The 25,882-nt window shown below is 40.8% G+C and overlaps 2 protein-coding genes across 2 annotated transcripts; one reads left to right on the top strand and one right to left on the bottom strand.

The window, feature by feature from the left end:
* Positions 1 to 7,564: 7,564 nt before the first annotated feature.
* LOC134659664 (zinc finger protein 271-like) lies at positions 7,565 to 12,860 on the top strand. The gene is made up of 5 exons (XM_063515345.1): positions 7,565 to 7,740; positions 8,981 to 9,116; positions 9,301 to 9,354; positions 10,186 to 10,245; positions 11,172 to 12,860. Exons 1-5 carry the CDS (start codon positions 7,612 to 7,614, stop codon positions 12,821 to 12,823), a joined length of 2,031 nt encoding a protein of 676 aa, XP_063371415.1. The 5' UTR covers positions 7,565 to 7,611; the 3' UTR covers positions 12,824 to 12,860.
* A 3,164-nt stretch (positions 12,861 to 16,024) lies between these two features.
* On the bottom strand, positions 16,025 to 19,896 carry LOC134659409 (gastrula zinc finger protein XlCGF57.1-like). Its single transcript, XM_063515053.1, has 4 exons — positions 19,887 to 19,896; positions 19,354 to 19,410; positions 18,208 to 18,270; positions 16,025 to 17,586 (listed from the first exon to the last, which is right to left on the bottom strand). The coding sequence occupies exons 1-4, from the start codon at positions 19,894 to 19,896 to the stop codon at positions 16,025 to 16,027; spliced, it is 1,692 nt and encodes a 563-aa protein (XP_063371123.1).
* Between the last annotated feature and the right edge of the window lie 5,986 nt (positions 19,897 to 25,882).

Genomic DNA, 25,882 nt, shown 5'->3' with positions numbered 1-25,882 from the left:
TCGGCCGCTCACCCCATCCGAGCAGGGATTCCTCAGGGCTCAGCTCTCACCCCTTCTATACATACTCTCTGTACACAAATGACATCCCAAAATCACCCCCAGTACAATTAGCACTCTTCGCTGTCGATACAGCAATCTTCCACACGTACACCACTTTCTCCGTGATTCGCAAGAACCTACAGAGCGCCAGCGATTGCCTCGGGGAATGGTGCAAGCTCTGTAGGATCGAAGTAAATCCGTAGAAGAGTACGGCAATAGTTTTCCACCCCTCCTCACCTACCCTCCCCAATATGACTCCAATCACCCTCCACAACAAACTCTTGGTGTCAAAAGGTATGGACCAAAAGGTAAGATAAAAATCTTGGGGTCACACTAGACCAAAGACTGACTGACCTTACATAAGGAAGGTGAAGGCAAAGGCTCAGATAGTCGTGGGCAGACAATAAACACCATCTCTATAAGACAGTTCATAAGGCCCATCTTCTCATGTGTGCCCCCCTTCTTCCTAGCGGAGAAACGGCTCCAACTCCCGCAGACGCTCCAAAATAAACTACTTAGGCGTATACTAAACGCGCCTTGGTAGGTAATATATACGGAATACACATAATCACTACCGAAGTCAACTCCCTACCATATATCAATCGCACAAAACGCTTCCCGTCACTACTTCGACAATTCCCCCCACCACCCAACCCCGCTAGTAATCCAAGCCATAAATTTGACGACGTACCCGAAACCTGACAGCTTGAGGAGACTGTTGGACAGGAAGAACGCAGCTCTACGAAGTTACTCCCGTTTTCCCTCGCCCGAGAATCGGTGCTCACTGAGGACCCTCCAAAGACAGGTCAAAGAGGGCGTCGCCGCTTTTCGGGCGAACAAATTCGACGAGCTGCTAGGGAATATCTCGCCAAGTCACCAGCCCTATTGGAGACTGGCGAAATATTATATATACCACCATACCCCCACTCAACAGACCAGACCACCCCACACCAGCGTTTGAAGACGAGGAGAAGGCAGAGTGCCTCGCCAAAAGCCTAGCCGAGCAATGCACCCCCAATACCAAGATAGTGGACAACGACCACATCGCACTCGTCGAGACTGCTGTGGACAAATTACTGCCCTCCCCTCTTAAAGACCCCCCCATTCGACTAGTCACTCCGGAAGACCTGGCGTATTACATAAGACAGCTGAGACCCAGGAAAGCACCCGGCCCGGATGGCATCCCTAACAGACTGTTGAAAATGCTTCCTGAGTCTCACTTCTGTGTAATACTTGACATTCAACTCGGCCCTCGCTAACAGCCACTTCCCCAAGTCCTGGAAGTTAGCGACGGTAATAGGCATCCCCAAACCCGGCAAACCCAGGACAGAACCCGCTTCCTACAGACTCCATTAGCCTGCTGAGCACCCTGGGGAAACTCTACGAAAGAATCGTCCTGACTCGCATCCAGACCTGGTGCCATGAGGAGGACATCCTCATACAGGAGCAGTTTGGGTTCAGATCCAAGCACTCCTGCGTACACCAGGTCCACAGGATCGTCGAGCACGTTCTGGACGGTTTTTCTCGACGTAGCGAAGGCATTCGACAGGGTCTGGCATTCTGGCCTGGTATACAAGCTATACCGACTAGGCATGCCAGACCGTCTTTTACAGCTTGTAGGAGATTTTCTGTCGGATCGCCAATTCCGCTACAGAATCGAAGGCTCGCTCTCGGCCCCTCACCCTATCCGAGCAGGGGTTCCTCAGGGATCAGTCCTTTCCCCAATCCTATACTCACTCTACACAAATGACATACCTAAAACACCCCCAGTACACTTAGCACTCTTCGCAGACGACACAGCCATTTACTACACACACAAAGCTCGCCGCGATTCACAAGAACCTCCAGTCCGCCATCGCCTCCCTCGGGGAGTTGTGTAAGCTCTGGAGGATCGAGTTGAATCCGGAAAAGAGCGCCGCCATACTCTTTCACCCCACAGCCACCACAACACCTGACATGACACAGTTTACACTACACAATAAACTCATACCGTTTGACACCAAGGTTAAATACCTTGGTGTCACTCTGGACCAACGCCTCACATTTAGACAACATCTACACAACATGAAAGCCAAGGCTCAATTTGTCACTGGCAGATTGGGCCCCATGCTTAACACAAACAGCAAACTCACCACACGCAACAAACTACATCTCTACAAAACTGTCATCCGACCAATCTTCTCCTACGCATGCCCCACTTTTTCCTACCTCGGAGAAAAACGCCTACAACCCCTACAAACTCTCCAATACAAACTATTAAGACGCTTTTTAAAGGCGCCTTAGTACGCCCGTAATCAAGATATTCACTTCGAATCACAACTCCCCACAGTATACGAATTTATCAGAAAAGCCTCCCGCCACTACTTTAACAACGCCCCCCACCACCCCAACTCCTTAGTTCAAGCATCCGTAAACTACATAACCTACCCTAAACCCGACCCTCCTAAAGACACCCGACGATGCGCTCTCACCAGGCCTCCCCTACCAGACGACAGCGAGACAGAAGACGCCCTCAGCCCCACGCTCACGACAGCAGACAGACAAGTGACGACTAAAACAGCAGACAACAACAGAAAGGGAGCGCAGTTCGCCGCCCCAAGGACGTCCTAAACGACACGACAGACTACATGACACAGACTATCGACAAATGGACAAGACAGAGACAAGACACGACTAACGACACGACAATTGACTCCCACACTCGACCTCATCGCCGACGACGTGGTCGACCACCGCGAAACTCAGATACACTACACGACGACACTCAACTACTCGGTGCGACCGCACCGAGTAGTTGAAAATCACACTACGCTCTACACCTTTCAAGACAACTAATTAAACTCTGACTCACCCACACACTGCCTCGCGGCGCCCGCGCGCTTCGAGTGCCCTCGACAAATATTTATCGGCGGTTCGGGAGGCCCAAAAACGGAGTCCTCCCAGCCGCAGCCAGGACCTCCAGCCAAATTCCTCGGAATGCTGCAGCGTACAGTAAAAAAAAAAATACCAGACCCACAACAAGACATCCCACGTCACAAGCGGACCAGGACACAAACGAAATGGCGGCCGCGCACAGCCTCGCCTTCTCCCAAACCGATGGCACTAACCCCGCTCTTACCAACATGACCGAGACTGCCGCGAGCCAACCGACGGGCACAAGACGACGAAAGCGGCCTAGGGGTAGAGAAGTTCCCCGACCTAAGGACGTTTTAAATGACACGACCGGCTACATGACTAGGACAGGATCGCATACGGATCGGAGCTGTACAGACGTCTCTGCAATTTCACTCATTCAGTAATTATTTTTAACAAAATAAACTACTGAATACGGCGGCCCGGCCTTAGCCGGAGGGGATTACAGAAGAAGCACCGTCGCCGGTTTAGCCCTCACCGCATCTCACGACCCCGGTCCCGCTAAAACGGACGCCCCGGGCTAGGGAATGCGGGGTCTGGCCCCAGCCGGCGACGAGAAACGTAAAGCCGCCTACATCCAGTAAAGCCCCATGGAGGGAAAGAAGCAACAGCATGTGGGTAGATCGCGATCTCGATCCCGCAGTCTACCCCCAACATCGAGATCGACTTCACAGAGGCGGGGAGCATCACCGCTGCCGCCGGGGAGGGGGAGGGTAGTCGGGAATCAGGATTTTTCCCGCATGCATTGAGCTCGGGTACCCGGCAGCTCACATCAAGCAGATAAACGCCTGGGGGGACAAGCCGGGCTGCGTGTACTTCGTGCAGCTCTCAGGCCCCCCACGCGAGTTCACTGCAATCTAGGGGGTGAAGGAGCTCTTGTGCATGAGCTCCGTGGAGAGGGAAGACTGGCCCCCCGCAGTGCCACAATTAACTGTCAGGGGTTCAGACACCACTCCAAGGGGTGTCACAGGCCGCAGAAGTGCTTGCGCGGTGCAGACCCCATCCACCAAGTGAATGCTCCAGGCCAAGAGAAGACCCCTGCACGTGTGCCAACTGCGCGGGGCCTCACCCGGCCAACCGGCCGTATTATAATTTACAAACATTTTGCATGTTGGCTTTATGTCGACTGAATACTGATGCTAAAACTGTATTAAGACCTAATTGTAACGTATTCTGGCAAATAAACATTTCATTTCAACTACCGCAAATGCCCGGTCTACATCCGCGAGGCACGCAACTGGAAGGCGAGCAGTAAGGCACACACCGTGCCCCAGAAACCTGGATCAACGATGAAGGCGAGCGTCTCCAAACCCATGGTGGATGAGTCGGCGCCAGGTGCCCTGATGGCGCCGGCCAACGCTCCCAAACAAAGAAGCTCCAGCTCTAGAAGCGCAACACCATCCACAGCGGCTCAAGGCGACCTGTCTGCTATGATAGCCGCCCTCTTCCTGGCAGCGGCCGCCCGGGGACCAGAAGCGGTCTCAAAGGCCCTTACGAAGACTGCATTATCCCCACCGGCAAGTTCACTCGCAAGCTGAGGATTGTTTACTGGAACGCTCAGTCACTGACCTGACTGACCGGCAAGATAGCTCTGCTCCGCCACTTCCTCCGCGAGCAGAACGTAGATATCCTGCTGGTCAGCGAGACCTCAAGATGGGAGGATACCAAAGAGGGCCTCGCCCTGAAATGGCCTCACACCCCCAGAAAGGTGGAGTGTCAGATGACCCGCTGTCGTGACTAGGACAATTGACGAATGGACAAGACTAGAGACAAACAACGACACGACTGTTGACGCACGACAACGCCGACGGGGCCGACCACCGGGTAATACAATTACACTCCACGATGACACGTCATTACCCGGTGCACCCGCACCGAGTAGTTGACAGCACTGAGCACACTACACTCCATAGTACAGCCATTCTCAAAGTGTGTTCCGCGGAACCCTGGGGTTCTGCGACACCCCTGCAGGGGTTCCGCAAGAATTAAGAATTATGCTTATTTAATAAAAAAAATACACTTCTAAAAACTGTTTTATTGTAGGGTTCCATCAAGTATTTCGCTTTCCAAAAGGATTCCGTCAAAAAAAAGACAGAACCGCTGCCATAGTATTTTAAGACAGGCAGCGCCTTTTCGCAGCGTGAGAAAAGTGTCAAATATAAAACTTATCGGTGATTCGGGAGTCGGGATCGGGGTCTTTGTGGCTGTATCGTAGCACCTTAAAGTATATCTATGGTGCTTTTTTCATAAAGACAACATAACTTATTTATAGAATATTATGTTATTAAAAGTGCTTATATGTATGTATACGATAGTTGATAATAAAATGAAAACTAGAGTGAAGTTTTTTACTATTCCTTTCAAATCTTAGTTTTGTAACCTTTATTTAATGTCGTACTTAATTAAGTATTTCTCTGGCACCGTGAACCAAAGTGTGACAGCCTCCAAAACAACTGATCCCGGTGCAGCAAAGAGAATATAATCACTACGTTTTACTGCTGTGCACATATGCAACCGTTATTTTGCTGTTCTAAAAATCAATGTATTATGGTTTGTTGTGGAGATTCCGTTATTGAATGTTACACTTGAAGTTTGTTAACTGCTGTTGTTAGATTGTCTTTGTCTAATCTAGTTTTCCTTAACAGCAGTCTAGGTATTTTTTCTTCACATTACTATTTTGTCTAGTGAATTAAGTATTATTTTTAGTATACTTGATCAACCAGATCTTGACAGTAGAAAAATGCGGCAAATTTGAAAAATGTAGGCGCGAAGGGATATCGTCCCATAGAAAATTTGAATTTCGCGCCTTTTTTTACTGACAAGATTTGGTTGACCAGCTATAAGTAAAAACTTACTAAAAATAATACTTATACTTGGTCAACTAGATCTTGAGAGTAGTAAAAGGTGGTAAATTTGAAAAATGTAGGCGCGAATGGATATCGTCCCATAGAAAATTTGAATTTCGCGCCTTTTTTTACTGACATGATTTGGTTGACCAGCTTTAATTCACCAACTCAACTATAGTCCGTCAACCAAATCTTGTCAGTAGCAATGTAAAGCAAACTAAAGTAGGGCAACACTCAAAGAGCAGTATTGCACTAAGAAAAGCAGAAATGTACATCGAACCAACAGATTTTTTTTTCCGCTGAGCGCGCCCTGCGTACGTCAATTCAAATTATCACTCGCGGTTTATTGAAAAAAATTGAAACATGGACGGACAATTTAAAAGCGATGTTAAAACAATGTTAATCAAAATGATGAACAAATCTGAAGATATCAAAAACAACTGCTTATATTCTCTTTGTTCCCTATCTATGTCTTCTAAGTTTACTAAAATAAAATCATATCAAAATGCAGATAATTAGATAGTGCATATATTTGTTATTTACAATATAATATGCCACTTGTTAATGTAAATTAGTGTACTGTTCTGGATGAATATGACATACCTGTGTAATTTTTTTGATTGGTATATATTGTACAATATACATATTAAAAATAAAACAACTGATATTTGGGTGTTTATTTAATTTAAAGGTAAATAAGATAAGGGTCACTTTTCGACTTGGTTGCGTTGTACACGTACATAAACCGCCATAGGTAAGTATTGTCTGAAAAGATACTACCTACTACGAACGCCTTATATTGGGCAAGATTTAATCCTGCAACAAACATGTATGGATTAGGTAGATATTGCGAAAGAACGGCGATATAATCAAGGCTCTTAATACTGTTTAAAAGGTTTACCTTTGTAAATAGTCACAACTGATTGCTGAAAATATTAGACATGTGGGCCTATGGACGGTTTCCAGTACACAATTTATGATCTTATTGGATAGATTTAGGCATACGTTTTAATTTTATTTATGCCTTTTAACCCTAAAACAAACATAATCTTAAAAGTTCGAAAGAGTTCTTCCAGTACTTATTACAGTACAATTTTTAGTAATGTTTACCATCAACGAGCATGATTGTACATTGTAGGCCCCTTAGCTTTGCTTATTCTTATTTAATGTATTGGTATTTAATGGTGACAGCAGAAATATCTCTTGAAACAGAAACGATTCAAAATGAAAACAAATAAGGTGACGGCTGTCATTCACGATCCACATTCCACAGATAAAACACAGATGACACGCGTTTTGGAATTATTTGAACACAGTGTTGCTAACCCGCGATTTTTCAAATTTGCCGCCTTTTACTACTGACAAGATTTGGTTGACGGACTTTATAAGTAAAACTTATAGTTGGTCAAACCAAATTGTCAGTAAATAAAAACAAAAAAAGCCATACTCAGGATGAGGATTTCTTTTGGGTGCTAGAACTAGTGTAAGACAAAGATAGTATGATGCTCTGTGTCTATGTTTGAAATGAGACAGTCATTTGACAAACTATATAATTGAATACAGAAACTTGGCACAATGTATTTAAACTTGGCCCCCGTAATTGCAGCACTATAGCGATACGATCATTAAAAAAAAAAACAATACGTCAATGTATGTCAATGACATGGACGCTTTCAATATTTCCGATTCCGATCGATATGTGGCCTCTGTTTTGATTAGAAACTTATAATTTCACAACGAAATATTTAAGTAGGTTTTGGAGTTGTAAATATGTCTTAATTCCCGTTGTTATTAAGGACGTAACTGTAACAAAATGGAGGATTTGCACTCGTGTAGCTGCTGCCTGGTGCGCCCTCCGGAAAAGGGGCTCAAAACACTGTATAAACACCTCGGCAGAACAGAGATATATTACGACATGCTTCGAGACTGCTTCGATATTAATGTAAGTACAACAATTACATTGATATTATTCCCATTAGCCTGAAATGATATCATTGCTGAATCCTTTAATATTGGTTTGTTTGATCAGTCAATTTCTTAAACAGCAAATCCTATATCAACACATTGTTTCCTATGGTATTTTCCACTTAAGTCAACTCAAATCGAGCAAGTTAAAGTTTTTAGCATACCTATTTTCCGTTCCGTACCCAAAGGGTAAAAACGGGACCCTATTACTATGACTCCGCTGTCTGTCCGTCCGTCCGTCTGTCTGTCCGTCTGTCACCAGGCTGGATCTCACGAACCGTGATAGCTAGACAGTTGAAATTTTCACAGATGATGTATTTCTGTTGCCGCTATAACAACAAATACTAAAAACAGAATAAAATAAAGATTTAAGTGGGGCTCCCATACAACAAACGTAATTTTTGATCGAAGTTAAGCAACGTCGGGCGGGGTCAGTACTTGGATGGGTGACCGTTTTTTTGCTTGTTTTGCTCTATTTTTTGTTGATGGTGCGGAACCCTCCGTGCGCGAGTCCGACTCGCACTTGGCCGGTTTTTTAATTAACATGTTCATAGTAACTTCACTTGTAACAATGTAATAAAATCTTGTAAGTTGATTCTAACCTACTTCTGTTAGGCGTAACGTTTTGAATCTTTGCAAGTATATCAAATACCCTTAAACGAGCAATTCTTGCATATTTATTTATTTATATGTATATATATTTCGGGGATCTCGGGAACGGCTCTAACGATTTCGATGAAATTTGCTATATGGGGGTTTTCGGGGGCGAAAACTCGACCTAGCTAGGTTTTATCTCTGGAAAAAATGCGGTTTTTTGAGTTTTCATATGTTTTCCGAGCAAAGCTCGGTCTCCCAGATATTAATTATAATACAGATCACAATATAATTATTATTGGGCAAGTACTGTCGGTAACTATTAAGTGTACCAATAAAATTGAATAATTACCCTTAATTTTATGAAGGGCACCAAGGGTAACTATAAACCAGTATGGTGTTCTTCAGAAAAGGAGTATACAGGTTTTAAAGGGTTAGCATGTAACACCTCTGTGGAGTTGCAGGCTTATAAAGGCAGGCAAATAGGCTTTTCATGTATTTTTATTATATAAAATGTTTTCTAAATGTAATAAAAATATCTGCAAACATTATGTGACAGCTAGTCCATAAAATACTGTAAAGCTAGAGGTCAATAAACAATCCATTTTAATGTTAACTTACAGCTAAGCTTAGGAAACGATGAGTGCGGGATCTGCGAGGTGTGCGTGGGGCGGCTGCGGAACGCAAGCGACTTCAAGCTGCAAGTGCAGCGCAGCCAGGCCGAGCTGCGCGCGCGGCTCAAGGGAGTGCTCACTGCCAGTAAGATGTCATGCATATATTATAGATAATAGCCGGGTCCACACAGAGCGACATACGCGCGAGGCAATTTCCTAAGTTCTAAAGAATGCATTGGTACAAGGCAAATTCCCGACTTTTGGTTTAGGAGGCGCGCCTTTAGTCATCTGAAACTCCAATTTGAATGACTAAATTTTTTTTGCTACAGGTGACAAGTTGAAAATCAAGCTAGAAAAAGCTTCTGGAGACGTCGCCATAATTCGTGAGTATATTATTTTGATTGGGCGGTGGAATAAAAAGGATTTTCGGCACACAGTGACGTCTCTTTTGTAATGAGATCTATATACATTGTTATTATTAGTTAAATAAATCATGACAATTTAAATCAATACATATCTATAATTAAGTAAATCATTATACAATAAAATACAATGTGGACTTGTATGTGCATAGAACACGAAGTATAATTAAGAGTTTGATATCTTAGTATTATGGTCATCATAATCACCAGCAACGTACATTCGTTTGCAAAAGGATTAATTATTTGAATAATGAATAGTAGCCTTACCATGAGCGACTGCGTATTATGTAACTTGATCGCAGTTTATCTAGCTTGCATTGATGAATGGGTGCGATAGAGTCGAGAGATCGAGTTCACGCATTCGCTAACGTAATAGCCACAGAACAAGTTAGAATGGCGATGCGAGCAGGGTACGTGTCGCCGCCGGTTTTGAGCAAACGCTCGCATGCTACTCGCCCGCGCTGACCGAAAAACGAAGTAAACATGCCTTTTTGCGCCACAATAACCTTCAGATTAAGAAGCCAGACATCAAATCTGTCTAAAGGAGGCGTATCCATTCACCACGCACACAAGTTTTTACTACCGTTGCGCGAGTGTTAGTAATTGTGGAGAGGAACGAGCGGCGACACCGGTTCCGATACTAACTGCGCGCGATAGCCATTCTAACCTCTTTAATATGTTCTGTGGTAATAGCCGTGTAAGTCTTAATTTATTTCAGCAAACTCTTGTCAATCGAATGTCATATTACAGTTTTATAGTCTACACAAAGTGTTGAGTAAACTGTGTTTGCAGCTGGTGAAGTCAAGCTGGAAAAGTCCGAGGTGGAGATGGCTGATGGTGAGGTCGTATCAGGTATGTAGGTACTCATCACTACATAGTATAAAACAAAGTCGCTTCCCGCTGTCTGGTCCCATGTATGCTTAGATCTTTAAAAGTACGCAACGGATTTTAATGCGGTTTTTTTATTCAAGAGGAAGTTTTTTTATATAATTTTTTAACCTGTGCGAAGCCGGGGCAGGTCGCTAGTATATTTGATGAAGAAAAATACTAGACTGCGAGAACTCTGGAACAACATCGCCTGTCTATACTTAAATGAATTATAAAAAAACAACAGATTAAATAATTAGCTAAATGATTTGTTGCTTTATATACATTACGACGTCTACGACAGTGGTAAACAAGTTTGTGGCCCGTCTGATATTAAGCAGACACGGCAGCCTATGGGCGCTTCGCGATCGTGTTACTCTAGTCGAGTTACACGATTTTTTTGAAATAAATGATACTTGTAATTGCGAACGTAATCCCTTATCGAAAGCGAGCCAGCTGAAGTTTGTCGACGTGATTTTTATAAAATTACCAATGTTCAGTAAATAGGATGTAAATTTTAATAAAAAATAATCCGTGACACTCGAACATTAATTGTTTTCAGTTTTTTTTTAAACATGGCAACCGATTCTACTACCCGTGAGATTCAAAAGTTATGTACCAAAAAAGTTAAACTTTATAGTTGCCCTAAAGAAAGAAAGGCGATGTGTCCCTGTCCCTCGAACTATCTCGCTTGACACGTATTTGAAGGCCATAGCACAGTACATATTTTAATATAACTATCTATTGTCAACTAGCAGTACTGATACTGTCCGCTAATTGACGCTAGATGTCGACTACGAAATAACTCGCGTTTTGGAAAAAGGATTATTTCCCCCATTTTTCTTCATAGTGTGGCCTATAGAGAAACTTAGTATGCCCTGAATTTAAAATGATTTATTGTATTGTTTTAGTGGCAATATACGGCGGGCCGCCAGCGCCCTCAGCCCAGCCCGTGCCCACCGCGTCACGCATCTCCTTCAAGCCGGCGCCCACCGTCACCAACCTAGACGACTCCGACCCCACCCCGACCCCCAACCGCGGCACCATACACACCTGCGACATATGCCACAAGTCGTTCGACCACCAAGCCCGTCTAAAGGTCCACAGGCGGTCTCACACTGGAGAAAAACCTTACTCGTGCAAAGTATGCAACAAAAAATTCGCACAAAAGAGCAACTTAAACGCTCATTTCGCATACCACATGGGAGACTACAAATTTTCCTGCGACTTATGCGACACGCGATTCACCCAAAAGTCTCACTGGGTTAAACATATGCTTATACACACTGGCGAGAAACCGTATGCGTGTGATATATGCAATAAGAAATTTAGACAAAAAGGGAATTTAAATGTTCACAAAAAAATTCATTTGAAAAATGATATAGAGCCTGGAGAAATAACTGCGTATAAGAGAGAGTCAGATGAATTTAAAGATCGAGTACACGCTGAATTTTTCACATGTGATATATGCAAAAAACAATTTGCAGAAAAAAGCAACTTGAACGCACATTTAAAAAATCACTCTGGAGATTATCCATTCACTTGCGAAATCTGCGAAAGGAGGTTTAATACACAGTCTGGCTTGGACGTTCATAAATTTGATCACACGGGAGGGAAACCTTTTTCATGTGATGAATGCAATAAACAGTATACAACAAAAAGTGCTTTAAGACTTCACTCAAGAATTCACACCGGAGATTATAGGTACGCATGTGACGTATGCAGCAAACGATTCATACAAAAAGAGGTCTTAAGGCAACACATGCGCGTGCATACAGGTGAGAAACCTTACACCTGTGAGATATGCCAAAGAAAGTTTCCATATAGATGTGGCTTAAAGAGTCATTTGTTAGTTATACATAATCAAGTCATGAACAACCCCACTAAACCTATTCCGACCTATATATGTGAACACTGCAACAAGCAATTCTCAAATAAACCCGCATTAAAAAGACATGTACTAACACACACTGTCGGAAAACAATTTTGCTGCGATGTTTGTGGCAAACGTTTCGCCATAAAGAGAACTTTAGTTAGACACATGGATAAACACGCCCAGAAGAAAGACGGAGAGAAGGAACCGGAAGACCCAAAACCATATATGTGTGAAATATGCAGCAAACGGTTCTCACTAAAGAGCACCTTAAGAAACCATAGAGAAATACATAATGAAGAAAGGCCTTTTGAGTGCGAAGTGTGTCACAAGAAATTCAGAATGAAGAAGTGTTTGCAAGACCATATGAAAGTACATGAGGACTTTAAACAACATTCATGTGAAGTGTGCGGCCAGCAATTCAGACATAAGTCTGCCTTGACGGTTCATATCAGACGAATGCACTCGGAAAACAGACCACATATTTGCGATGTTTGTAAGAAGGCTTATCCAGTTCTTGCCGAGTTAAAAGCGCATTATCGGGTACACACCGGTGAGAGACCGTATGCTTGCGAAGTATGCTACAAGAAATTCCCACGACATGATGGGGTCCGCAGACATCTTATACGAGTTCATAATGAGAAACCATCTAAATACATTAAATTGAAAGAATTTAATAATCCTAACTGAATTTAAAGATCATTATTATGTTTACACTTGTGAAATGCCCTAGGGCCTAGTGATATTACCCTACATACAGCGTTGAGATTGATGAGTTGATGACCTACTGGGGATTTTTGCAACTAGAATATAATATTTGTATCATGCGAAAGAAACTCGTCAGCCATATTTTATACTAATTGTTCCAGTAGTTTTGAGCGATACAACACGCAGTCAGACTCTTGTGTAATATAAAAAATATATTTATAAGTACACTAGTTTATAAGAAACAATGTTAAGTTTTACTGGGTAAATTGTAGCACGACATATATAATGTAAAAAAATTCATACTGTACAATTTCAACTCTAAATGTCTTAAGCCTAGAAGCGATACAAAAACCTATACAGGTAGGTATTGCTTAAGTCTAGTCTATACAGGTTATATTTAAAACCTTTGAATCGCTTAGTCTACGTCATTCAACTATTTAAGTTAAAAATCAGCCTAATGTCTTTTTATTTTGAAGGACTTAAGCAAGAATATTTAGTTATGTTAATAAAAATATATTTTTTTATAATCTAAATATACTTAATAATATTTTGAAATCATACATATTCTTTAAGTACAGTTATTTTAACTACAATTGCTACTATTCGTTTACATATTATATTGTAAAAGTTATCCTAATTTTAGGACCACTTGATGGTGACTAAGTATTTGTAAAGTACCTACCCTATATATATATTAATACCTACCCCTAAATTGTTTGACCAAAACTATGACAATTCAACGGGTTCTTACATACTATTTTAATTATTATTTAAATATCCTGCTCTGTTGTTACGTTGTATATTAAATAATAACATGATATTATATATAAGCATGCAATGTAAATTTTATTATTCTATTATCAAAGTGGTTTAGATGGGTACTTTATTTTCGTTTTGCACACCTAAAAATAATAATATTGCATATAACTTGTACATATAAAATTATTAAAAACGGACTATTAAGCAAATATACTTCTTCATACAATAATTACAATGTAAGATACAAACAAAGTGGTTGATTTAATTTAAGATCATTTATTTATAAGAATGGCTTTGACACCAATTACACTTGTACAATTTAGGTACAATTAAAGCATATAAATAGTTAAATATGACATACAGTTACTGTACTTACTGAGTAAATTACTTTCTACGAAAATATTTTAATTTATGTTTTTTACAAAATCAATTGAAGGGATGTTTACAAAAACAACATAACTGACTACACTGGTTGACACCTGAAACGATTAACAATGTTCTTAAAAAAGTGTCAACCGCTCTAAGCAGTTATGTTGTTTTTGTAAACATCCCTTCAATTTTAGAAATTATCATATACTTGGAAGTTTGACCCATTCCACCGAGCCCAGGTGGCCGAGTGGTTCAGGTATCTGTCGCGTAATCGGAGGACTCTGTTTCGATTCCAGCCCTGGGGGCGTACCGCGAAAACCGAAATTCGCAAATTGCGGGGATCTTTCTCTTTTACTCCAATGAAGGTGTAATTAGAGTGACAGAGAAAGATGCCCGCAATTTGCGAACTTCGATTTTCGCGGTTATAGCCCTGGGCACTGGATGCCTTCGTATTTTTTTTTCCTTTGTGTTTATTTCGGATATTTATTTCGGACAGATGTATGGTACAGTTGTCCTAAAGACCAATCTGGATATTATTCAAGGCTCCAGGTTGACTGCACAGGACAACATAAATAATTAGTTGATCCAACTTTATTTACCAAAATCATATTTATACACTTTATTATTTTTGATTTCTGGAGTGTACCTAATGTAGCATTAAAGGTGTCTTTTATATACATATGTGGCTTTTAGTTAATAAAATGGTGACATAGATATAGTATTTTTTTAACCCTAAAAGTTAGTTTTATAACTTTTACCGATAAAGAAAAAGGTCGAGAAACTATGGAGGGTAGGGTAGAGATATGGAGAAGAATCTCCATGTATCAAAAAGTGTCCGTCAAAAAACCTTAAATAGGTGGCGCTGCAATGTCTTGAATATTTGGTTTAAATAATGTCAAATATAGTTCGTCATAGGACTGTCTCATTTCAAACATAGAGAGCGCATCATTTCAGCCTCGGACTATCGGCGCTCTCACTGCGTTTGAGCACCAAACTACCTCGGCAGAAATGAGTGCCTTTCATCCCTTGGTTAACAATCTACTATTTCTTAAGTGTATCCTTGTTTACTGCGTGAAACGCGTACGTTTGACGCAAGCGGTTAGGTTCTCCCCACACTTATCGATGACGATGACAAAAACAATGACGTGTTTTCGGGAGGCCGACGCGGCAAACCATTCCGTTGATCGCATGCGTTTAACGCTGCGATTTACGCACAAAACAACCGAGCTCTTTCATCCGACGGTTACAGTATCGAACCCCGATTTTCACATTGTAAACGTCAGATTAAGAAAAATTGATTGAATAGCGCTATCTCAAAAGAAAATTCATTGCAAACTTATACTTTAGTTCCTTTACCTGAATTCCATTATCAAAATATTTGTTTTTGAAATAGCGCTATTTGGCTTAGTGTAAGGCCTGAGTGGACGCTCGAAGCGGAGCGTTCGGCGGGGCGTGCAGCGTGGCGTCGGGCTCACGCGTGGTGTGAGCGGCGTGCACTAAGGCCGCTCCTATACGCTTGCATTTGTTTAACATGCACGCCGCACGCCCCGCCTCGCTGCACGCCCAACTCGAGCGTCCACTCAGGCCTTACACTTAGGAGAGCAGTATTGGGAATCGGGACCCCAAAAGTGCAGCTGGACCATTGCGCAGGCATCTACTTCAGCGTAAAGACGTCGTCAAAATAGCTCCCGTCTCGTTGCGAATACTGCATATTGCATACATGTTCTAGTAGGTACAGGTACCTACCTACTTTTTTGATCACTGGGTTTTTTACTCGTAATCCTAATAAATAAAAGGTGTTAGTGGTACAATTAAAAACGTATTTATTTTTTCGCTGTGTATTTCGGATACAACCAAGCCAGTTTCTACACGAACTGCTTTATAATGCTGATTTATTACCATAGTTACGATAGTTACGGCCTTACCTAGCAATATGGTGAAGTTAACAGAATCAGAATAAGACACTCTGTATAGCTGCGTCACTGTCGATGGGATCAACATTAAACTGAGTGAGTTAATAACCCTTTTAGGAAACAACTTAAAAGGTTATAGTACTTATAGTATCCTGGATTTATGTGTTTCTACATGTTTCATTAAACTTATTTCATCGAAAAAAATTGTTTCACATATTTCGCATTCGTATGATTGCTCATCGGTATGTATTTTTTTATGTCTCTCTAATTCAAATTTTAATGCAAACTGATTCTTACATTCTTCACAGGTGTACGGTTTTTCTCCGGTGTGACTTGTATGTGTTTCTAAACTATTTTTTTGGCTTAATTGCTGGTTTTGTTCATTGCATCTGAATGGTTGTTCTTCGGGGTGTCGTTCATAACAAACAAAGTTTTCTTTCTGTGCGAGTTGTATCTTGTTTTTTGTATTGCCGTGTTTAGTTTTTACATGACCAGCTATACTACTTTTCCGTGCAAATCGTTTGTCACATTCACTACAACTAAAAGGTTTTTCTCCAGTGTGAATTCTTTCATGGTCAACTAAAGAGTATTTTTGTAAGAATTGCTTGTTACACTTTTTACATTTGTATGGTTTCACGCCACTATGGACTCTTTCGTGGTAATCTAAAGAACCTCTTTGTGTGAATTGTTTATTACATGTTTTACATTTGTATGGTTTGTCTTCTCTATGGACGATTTCATGACTCAATAAATAACTTTTAAAAGCGAATTGCTTGTTGCACACTGTACATCTAAACGGTTTCCGTCCAACATGGTTTGTCTTACAATGTACATCTAAACTATCTTTACGAATATATTTCTTGGGACATTCTTGACACGCGTATAGTTTTTCTCGTTTTTCGGGGGCATGAATTTTTATATGTCTTATTAAGTGATGTTTGGCAATGAATCGCTTGTTACATTGGTCACAGACAAACGTATTTCCAATGTGAATTCTCAGGTGATTTTGTAAATTCACTGGATGTGTAAATTTCTTGTTACAATGCTCACAGTTATATTTCCTTCCACTGTGACTTCTTATATGTCTATTTAATGTATCCTTATGTGCAAATTTCGTGTTGCATTCCGTACATTTGTATGGTTTCACTCCACTGTGAGTCCTTGCATGGACCAACAAAGCCCATCTTTGTGCGAATTGCTTGTTACATTCATTACATCTGTATGGTTTCACTCCAGTGTGCGTTCTTCTATGTTGATAGAAAGTGAGTTTTGTTGCAAATCGCTTGTTGCATTCTCTACAAACGTACGGTCTCTCTGCCGAGTGAAATCTTAAATGCTTACTCAATAATGAGCTACTTACAAATAGTTCTTTACAAACTCCACAGGTATAAGGTTCCACGAGTGCATGCGTTCTGATATGTCGGATTAAAGTAAGTTTTGACGTAAATTGCTCACTACACATGTCGCAACAGTAGGCGTTCTGATTCGTTTCTTGTGTGTAAACGACATTTTTATGTGTGATTAAACTAGAGTCGTGTGTGAAGTCTGTGGAACCAGTATCGGCCGTACAGGCTTGCTCTTCGGCGGTGGTGTTAATGGGGAACTGGAGGCGCTCGAGCCGCACGGAGCACGCCAGCGCGAGCTGCTGCCGGGCGCGCGTGGACAGAGGCGCCGCGCTCACTCCGTACTCGTCGGCTGAACTCACTGAAATAACAAATTCACCTGAAACATCACATTAGGAAGCTGTCTCTCCCTAGTACCCATAGTAGTATAGTAGGCAGGATATAGATCGAAAGTTCCAGAACGACCATTTTTAAATGTCGGGGGAACATGAATTCCTCACTGAGTAGAGCAGTAGAGAGAGTGGGTGAAAATGAAACAGAAAGCATGCCGGTCTATATTTTTAGACATTTGAAGGGTATGTCTAAGCACTGATCAGTGCGAATGAATTTAAACCTGTATTAAACAAGGGTTCAGGCTACTGGGGCGTAAGTGGTGTTATTTGCTGTAAAATACAGTTGAGGAATTCAATTTTATATTAAATGGTTATAATAAGAAAAATAATTATCAGCGAAAATGATTGTAAAACTAAAAACAACTGCTGTTAACATTCCACTTCAAAATTTAAATTGTTTATTTTGAGCCTGACAAAGTGACCGATTTTTTAAGACCCCCCTCGTCACACTTTTTCTAAGATAGGTCGTTAATACGTACTGTCACACTTGGCATCACCCCTTGGCATGACGTAATATGTGGATGAACCCTAAGTACTATCTTTTGTATTTTGTGAACTTAATAATATTAAAATGACAAGTGTGCACTTACGTAACAGATGTTGGTCTCGCGCGCCGTCTTCACACGGCGGCACCGGAGACTCCTCGTCTGAAGCTGAACACAAAATAATACAGTATAAATTTGCCCGCGTGTTTTTAGGTCTTTCACAAACACGGCCACAAACGCGCACGGGTACAATTTAATAGTAACTCATGATAAAACTATAGGACTAAGTCGATCTGAGTACCTACAACTGTCCTATAAAATTTATTTAAGGATTTTAAGGGGACTCTCGTGCCGGCAGCTTTCTCGCGCAAAGGAATGCGGGGCCAAGGTTGAGAAGGTAGGATTTAGGTTTTATTTTTGGTAGGTTAAGTTTTCGTTATTTCATTTTATAATTAGCCATAAAATAAATCAAATATTATTATATTTTGTTGCAATAAAGTTTATGTAAAAAGTTTATTTATTTTATTCATATAATAGGATAGGCGAAGTCCTTTTATTTTTCATAATTTTCAGATATAATACTATATAATAAAATTACAATCATATTACAAACATGTTGGTTTGTGCAAGTACGAGTTTTCGCCGAATGTACTCCATCATACCAATGCCACAATTGTATTTATATTTTAAGAAGCTGTTTTACGCTCATTAGAGTATCATCTTACTAAAAAGTTATTTGTTATAACTCTTTTCTATTTGACTGTGTACTCCAATCACTTAAAGTTGTTTTATACATAAACAATTTTTCTGTCATAAAGGCAAATACACAAATGTTAAAATACCTCTGAACTACCACATTCCAAAGTCAAATAGAGAAATGTTAGCTATTGTGGATAGACAATATAATAAGGTATAATTTGGATTATCCAGTAGGTAAAAAAAATATTTAACAGGAAAACTTGGCAAAAACCGTCTGGAGGCCAGGCCTGGAGGAAGGGTCAAAAATAAAGGTATGATGGAATATGAGTATATAACCTAAAAGTCACAGACAATCTATGAATCTAACATTACATTGTGTTTGTGTTTTATTATGTAGCTTGATATCATCATGTATTATAACTCTAAGAAACTCATATGTATACTTTGAACCCAGGACTTCCAGTTTGGAAGCCACATGCCTTACTGCAAAGCCACTAGCGCTTGTTTCCATATCCTTTATACCAAATTCTAAATACGGCTTCGGATACTTACATAAAGAAGGCTCGCTGCACGCGCCACCTTCAGGCAGCTGGTCCAAACAATCATCATCTGAAATATAACACATAATAAACAAATATCTGCGACAGCCTGGAAAGGCCCAAATGGCAAGAGAAAAAGATGACGGCCATTGGCACGCTGGGCTGACGACATTATTAAAGTAGCGGGGGTCAACCGGATATGGGAGGCCCAAGACCGCACAAAATGGAAAAATCTGGAAGAGGCCTATACCTCCAAAGAGGGTTCTGGTGAAATTTAGATTTAAGCATAGGTTAAGTTACTAATACTTTAAAATGCATGTTATGAAAACCAGAAATAAAAGGCTTTTTTATTATTATTTTATTTTATAAACAAATATCTAAAGAAAACATTAGGAATGGTAGTAAACAACAGTAAACTGGTAGTATTTCTCATATGTAAGCAAGGTGGTAATTGCACCTCTTTCCTTGATATGGGAAAGTGAAATGCCAAAAATAAAACCCGCATTATTGGGGACCTGCACGTGAGCATGGTGGCAATGTCAATACACTGTAACATGGCTGTATTGCTATCAAAACTTAATATTTACCTTTGACACTGAGTTCGGCCTCCAACCTCTCCTGCAGCTCGGCCTGGCAGTGCTGTACCTGCATCTTGAAGAGGCACGCCTCTCGCAGCCGCTCCAGACACACCTTGCAGATACCACTCCTGCCATTGTCGCTCGGTGCCAGCTGCAACATGTAGTAATTTATGACTATTCTTGCACACAACGATCATAGATAATTCTCTATTGAGTAATAGCACAATTAAAGCAGCGGTCGGCAACCTGCGGCCCGTGAACCTGTCACTTACGGCTCGCGAGGCTATTTTGTATGTAATATTGACAAACAACAATGTCTGATAAAGTCATAAATATAAACAAGGTAAGGCCCGCATCAACTTCAGTAACTACTATGTGGCCCTTGGCTGCTAAAAGGTTGCCGACCGCTGAATTAAAGCATTAACTTAAATTAAAATGACCAAACCTTTCACCAACATACGTGGCTAAAAGGGGTTAAGGTCTTCACAGGTAGCAAGATGATACGTAGTAACTACTTAAATCCCCTCTTGGGCTCCCCTACCATAATTAGGACTTGTAATGATAACATATTGATAGATCTTAGTTGAACCTAATAAATAATAACAGTAAGCAAGTAGTCTGTCTGTAGTATATAAAACAACTTAACCTAACCATTATCAAATACTGCCCTTATCAAATACTTCCTATTGAATTATTTAAATTGTAAATTAAATTCCAAATTGTCTGGCGTGTATACAGGACAAGGCATACGAAATAATTATTGTGTATCATTACTTTATGTCATTACTTACTTTTATTACAAAGCATTCTTCGATCATGACCGAGTATATTTCCGTTATACCGAGACGAGTGTACGGCGTTCTCAAATCTTTCGCCGAAGGCCGCTGCAGGCAGCAGTGGCACTGATTTATCGATTCCATCACTAATTTTGTATTCACATATACGAATTTTAGTTCTTTTAACCCAGTTTTACGACAACGCAATTTTCAAGTCAACAATGTACCGTAGCATCCTATAGAAGTGGTGTACGCGTGCCTCCGTGAGGGACAAAACTTACGCAATGCGACGCTATGATTGGTCGAATTTATTTGTTATGGGAGCAACCATTGAGCAACAAATTAATTCAACCATTCATGCATCTAATTTACGGTGGGGAATAAAAAAAAAGTGAGACTGTGACAAGGACAAACAATAATAGCGCTTTCCATGCGCTTACGCTGCTACTCCTACTGCAACATACATAAGACTATCCCATTCTGTCTGACCACCTTGACGATAGGTTAGGCCTCGGACCGCACCAAATGAGTGGTTTGGTACGCCAGTCTGTTATAGTTTTATTTACAAGAATATAAAAAACTTGGCACATTTTTGGCACTTGGCTGCTTGGACATCGAAAAAAGTCAGCACTACAACAATGTCATTTTAGAAAAAAAAAAACTGTCAAGTGTCAAACTCAACGGGACGGCTCGGGAGAGAATATTTTCATAGTTTCAGAACAGAAATTATAAAGTTGATTTCTTCCTTCGTAAAAATTTTTTCTCCCGCCAGCCCTTTGGCTAACCCTTCTTTGATTTCCCACGTAGCGCCTTTTATTTCATCTCTGTTAAAGCATAATGGATCAAGTAATACTTCAGTGGAACAGTCGCAGTATCAACAATAAAAAACAAGAGTTACTTTACCTTATCAATAAATACAATCCAGCTATCTTGGCCATATCAGAAATATGGCTAAAGCAAAACTCCAATTTCAAAATCCCCAGTTACTGTTCTCTAATGGATTGCCGGGCTGATGGCTGTGCTGGAAGTGCCCTTTTCATTAGAGACCATATTTCCTACTTACCTATTTCACTGCCTAATAATAGCCCTAATTTCCACGCAGCTTGTGCTCGTGTGGAAGGCATTACATTTTTATCCCTTTATATTCCTGATCCTTCTTCTAACATCCTAAAGTCTCTTAGGAAGTTAATAGAACCCCTCCCCCAACCTATTATTGTTCTTGGGGATTTTAATATCCACCATGCTTTATGGGGTTGTGAGAAAAAAGATGACGCTCTAGGAGAACAGTTTCTACTAGATTGGACAAATGCAACTTATGCCTACTAAACTCGGGTTCACCCACCCGACGCTCTCTGCCTAATCAATCAGCTAGTGCAGTTGACTTATCCCTTTGCTTTGCTCTCCTTCTCTTGCATCTCGAATTTCCTGGGAAGTCCTGGACAGCTCTTATGGAAGCGATCATTTCCCTATTTTACTGTGTCTTCCTTTTGGTTCCTCTAAAAGACCCTCAATAACCTATCCCCTTCTAATATATAATATCAACAATGCCGACTGGGATAGTTACAAAAAACGTCTAGAGTATGAGACGTTACATCTTCCTCCCATCACTCCACACTCTATAGAGCTTTGTTCCGACGCCTTAATTGCAGCCATTAAGTCGTCTGCGGATAAGGTCTTTCCCCTTAAAAACACAGTTGTTGGCAAACTGGCTTCTCCCCCGTGGTGGGACAGTGACTGCTCTAAGGCTATCAGGGCTAGAAAAAGAGCAGAGCGGGAGTATGCTGTAAATATGTCAAATGAGAATTTTGATTCACTGAAAAAAACCATGACGGATACCAAAATCTTGCTTAAGAATAAGAAGTCTGAAGGGTGGAAATCATTCTGTTCCTCTTTAAGTCCCTCTACCCCGGATACAATTGTTTGGAATAATATCAGAAAATTTAGAAGATCATATAACCCTTGTAAATGCCCTTACCCAAATTCTTTACAATGGGCTGAATCTTTTCTAACCAAAATAGCTCCTCCATATGTTCCTGGGGTTCTTGACTCTACTATAGGTTTGCTGAATAACCATTCATCTGACCCCCTAGATCAGTTGTTCTCACTTGTGGAGCTCAGGAATGTGTTGGGAGCGGTAAAAGACTCCGCCCCAGGACATGATGGTATTCCCTATTCGTTTATTGCTAAAGCTGGTGACCGATTCCTTAATTACTTCCTTGGCCTAATTAACTCTATTTTGCTTTCGGGCCGGCCCCCTCGGTCCTGGAAATCTCAACTGATAATGCCCATTCTTAAACCAGGTAAGGACCCAAATGACCCACAATCATACCGACCTATAGCCTTATCGTCCGTTCTAACTAAGATTTTAGAGCATCTTATCAAGAACAGATTGGAATGGTTTCTTGAAAACCACGAATTGTTAGGAAAATCTCAATATGGCTTTAGAAAAGGTAAAAGTACAATTGATAGCTTGGCTATTTTCACAACGGATATAAGACTAGCTTTTTCAAAACAAGCTTCGGTTCTTGCAGTATTCTTGGACGTCGAGGCTGCCTACGACAATGTTCAACTTTCCATTCTCCGAGAAAAACTCCGTAATTTGAGAATACCTGCGAGATTGTCCTGTCTTGTGGGTAACCTACTTTCCGAAAGGCAAGTTACATTCCGGGGCAAAGACCCTCACATCAACCCTTCTAGACTGGTTTGGCGCGGATTACCACAGGGATCTGTCCTGAGCCCCCTACTGTACAATTTTTACACTCATGACCTGGAGCGGTCTATTTCTGACTGCCAAGTACTCCAATATGCAGATGATCTTTTAATTTACTCTTCAAATAAAAACCTAGTTTCTGCCAGTGAGTCTATCAACATGTCACTTCAGTCTTTAAATAACTGGCTCTCTATTAATGGTCTGTCCCTGTCTCCTTCTAAATGCTGTGCAGTCGTTTTTTCTCGTAAAAGAGCCCTGCCTAATTTGAATGTTTCGATCAACGATTCTAATATTCCCTTCCGTCCCTCCTACAAATTTTTAGGAATTAATTTAGATTCTAAACTAACCGGGGACCTACACTTTGAATATTTAGTTAAAAAATGTGAACGTGGACTTAACACTCTCAGATGCCTAGCGGGAGTTTGGTGGGGTTCCCATCCTACTTCCCTGAAACTAATTTATAATGCTACTGTTCGAAGCATATTAGATTATGGCTCCCATCTCTTGGTACCAGGGAATAAAGCTGGATTGAAAAAACTTGATCTAATCCAATCGAAAGCCCTAAGAATTATTTTGGGTGCAATGAGGTCTAGCCCAATCAAGGCTATGCAGGTAGAGTGTGTTGAGCCTCCCCTCGCTTTGCGCCGTCAATTCTTAGCGGATAGTTATTTTTTCCGATTGCTACAATTCTCGTATCATCCTATCATTCACCGTTTATATGACCTTAAAGCAGTGTCTGCCCCTAATCGTCTTGACCTACCCTGTCTTGTGAATAGCCTAAGAAAGTTTCAAACTCTCAAAGATCCAGTTTACCATACCCGCCGACTACCTTTGTATGAATTTAACTACGCGATTATCATTTACCAGCCCCGCGTTATTCTAAACTTCGACATTTGTCATAATGATCCTCATGCAGATGAGTACCTCCGCCAGATCCTTACGCGCGAATGGCATGACTGGAACACTATATTCTGTGATGCGTCTAAATTATCACCAACTGGCTGTGTGGGAGTAGGAGTTTTCCACTCTCAATATAACATAGTACAAAAAATTAAATGCCCTCCTGAAACGTCTGTATATACTGGAGAATGTATTGGCATTTTGGAGAGTGTGAAGTTTATTATTCTTTTCAAACTTAAGAAAGCTATCATCTTTTCAGATTCCCGTAGTTGTCTACAAGCACTACTATCTAACCCGTTTTCGTCCAAATTCCACAACCCAATTATCCTCCAAATTAAGGAGAATCTTCTAATTTGTAAAAAAAGGGGGTTTGAGGTTGCCTTGATCTGGGTTCCGGGCCACTCAGGGGTCTCAGGGAATGAACGAGCTGATCGGGTAGCTAAGGAAGCCGTGGTTTGCGGTGACAAAACGCCTTTCAGGAACTACTGTTATGATTTAGTCCCTCTGGCCTCTAGTTGGCTTTTCCAAGCCTGGTCGGCCAAGTGGACTGCCGCTAATCGATCCCGAACCAAATCTTATTACCTTGTACAACCTGATGTACCAAGAAAACCTTGGTTCTCAAGGATTTTTATCCCAAAACAGTTCTGTTCCATAATTATTCGAATGAGACTGGGCCATTGCTGTTCTCCTGTCCATCTGAAAAAAATCCATAGTCGAGACTCCTCGCTGTGCGAATGTGGGCAGGAGGAAGGTGACTTAAATCACATTTTTCTTGCATGCCCTTTATATAATCATGATTATCTTTATACGGATCTTTTTCACCTTAAAGTTTCCTTACCTACTTCTATTATACAATTGATTAAATCCAAGGACAAATTTATATTTTTAGCTCTAGCTTCTTTCTGTGAACTTAATAAATTGAAACTTTGATATATACCATTTTTGAAATCAGCAACTATTATTAATTATCTCATTATATACTTGGTCAACCAGATCTTGACAGTAGAAAAAGGCGGCAAATTTGAAAAATGTAGGCGCGAAGGGATATCGTCCCATAGAAAATTTGAATATCGCGCCTTTTTCTACTGACAAGATTTGGTTGACCATCTATAATTCCTAAATTTTCGATTTATAGTCCGTCAACCAAATCTTGTCAGTAGCAATGTAAAGCAAACTAAAGTAGGGCAACACTCAAAGAGCAGTATTGCGCTAAGAAAAGCAGCAATGTACATCGAACCAAAAGATTTTTTTTTCCGCTGAGCGCGCCCTGCGTACGTCAATTCAAATTGTCACTCGCGGTTTATTGAAAAAATTTGAAACATGGACGGACAATTTAAAAGCGATGTTAAACCAATGTTAATCAAAATGATGAACAAATTTGAACTATCGTAGTGCTTATATTCTCTTTGTTCCCTATCTATGTCTTCTCACTTCTAAGTTTACTAAAATAAAATCATATCAAAATGCAGATAATTAGATAGTGCATATATTTGTTATTTACAATATAATATGCCACTTGTTAATGTAAATTAGTGTACTCTTCTGGATGAATATGACATACCTGTGTAATTTTTTTGA

Source organism: Cydia amplana, chromosome 25, assembly GCF_948474715.1.
Source record: "Cydia amplana chromosome 25, ilCydAmpl1.1, whole genome shotgun sequence".
Taxonomy (NCBI): domain Eukaryota; kingdom Metazoa; phylum Arthropoda; class Insecta; order Lepidoptera; family Tortricidae; genus Cydia; species Cydia amplana.
This window is presented reverse-complemented; position numbering and strand designations above follow the sequence as displayed.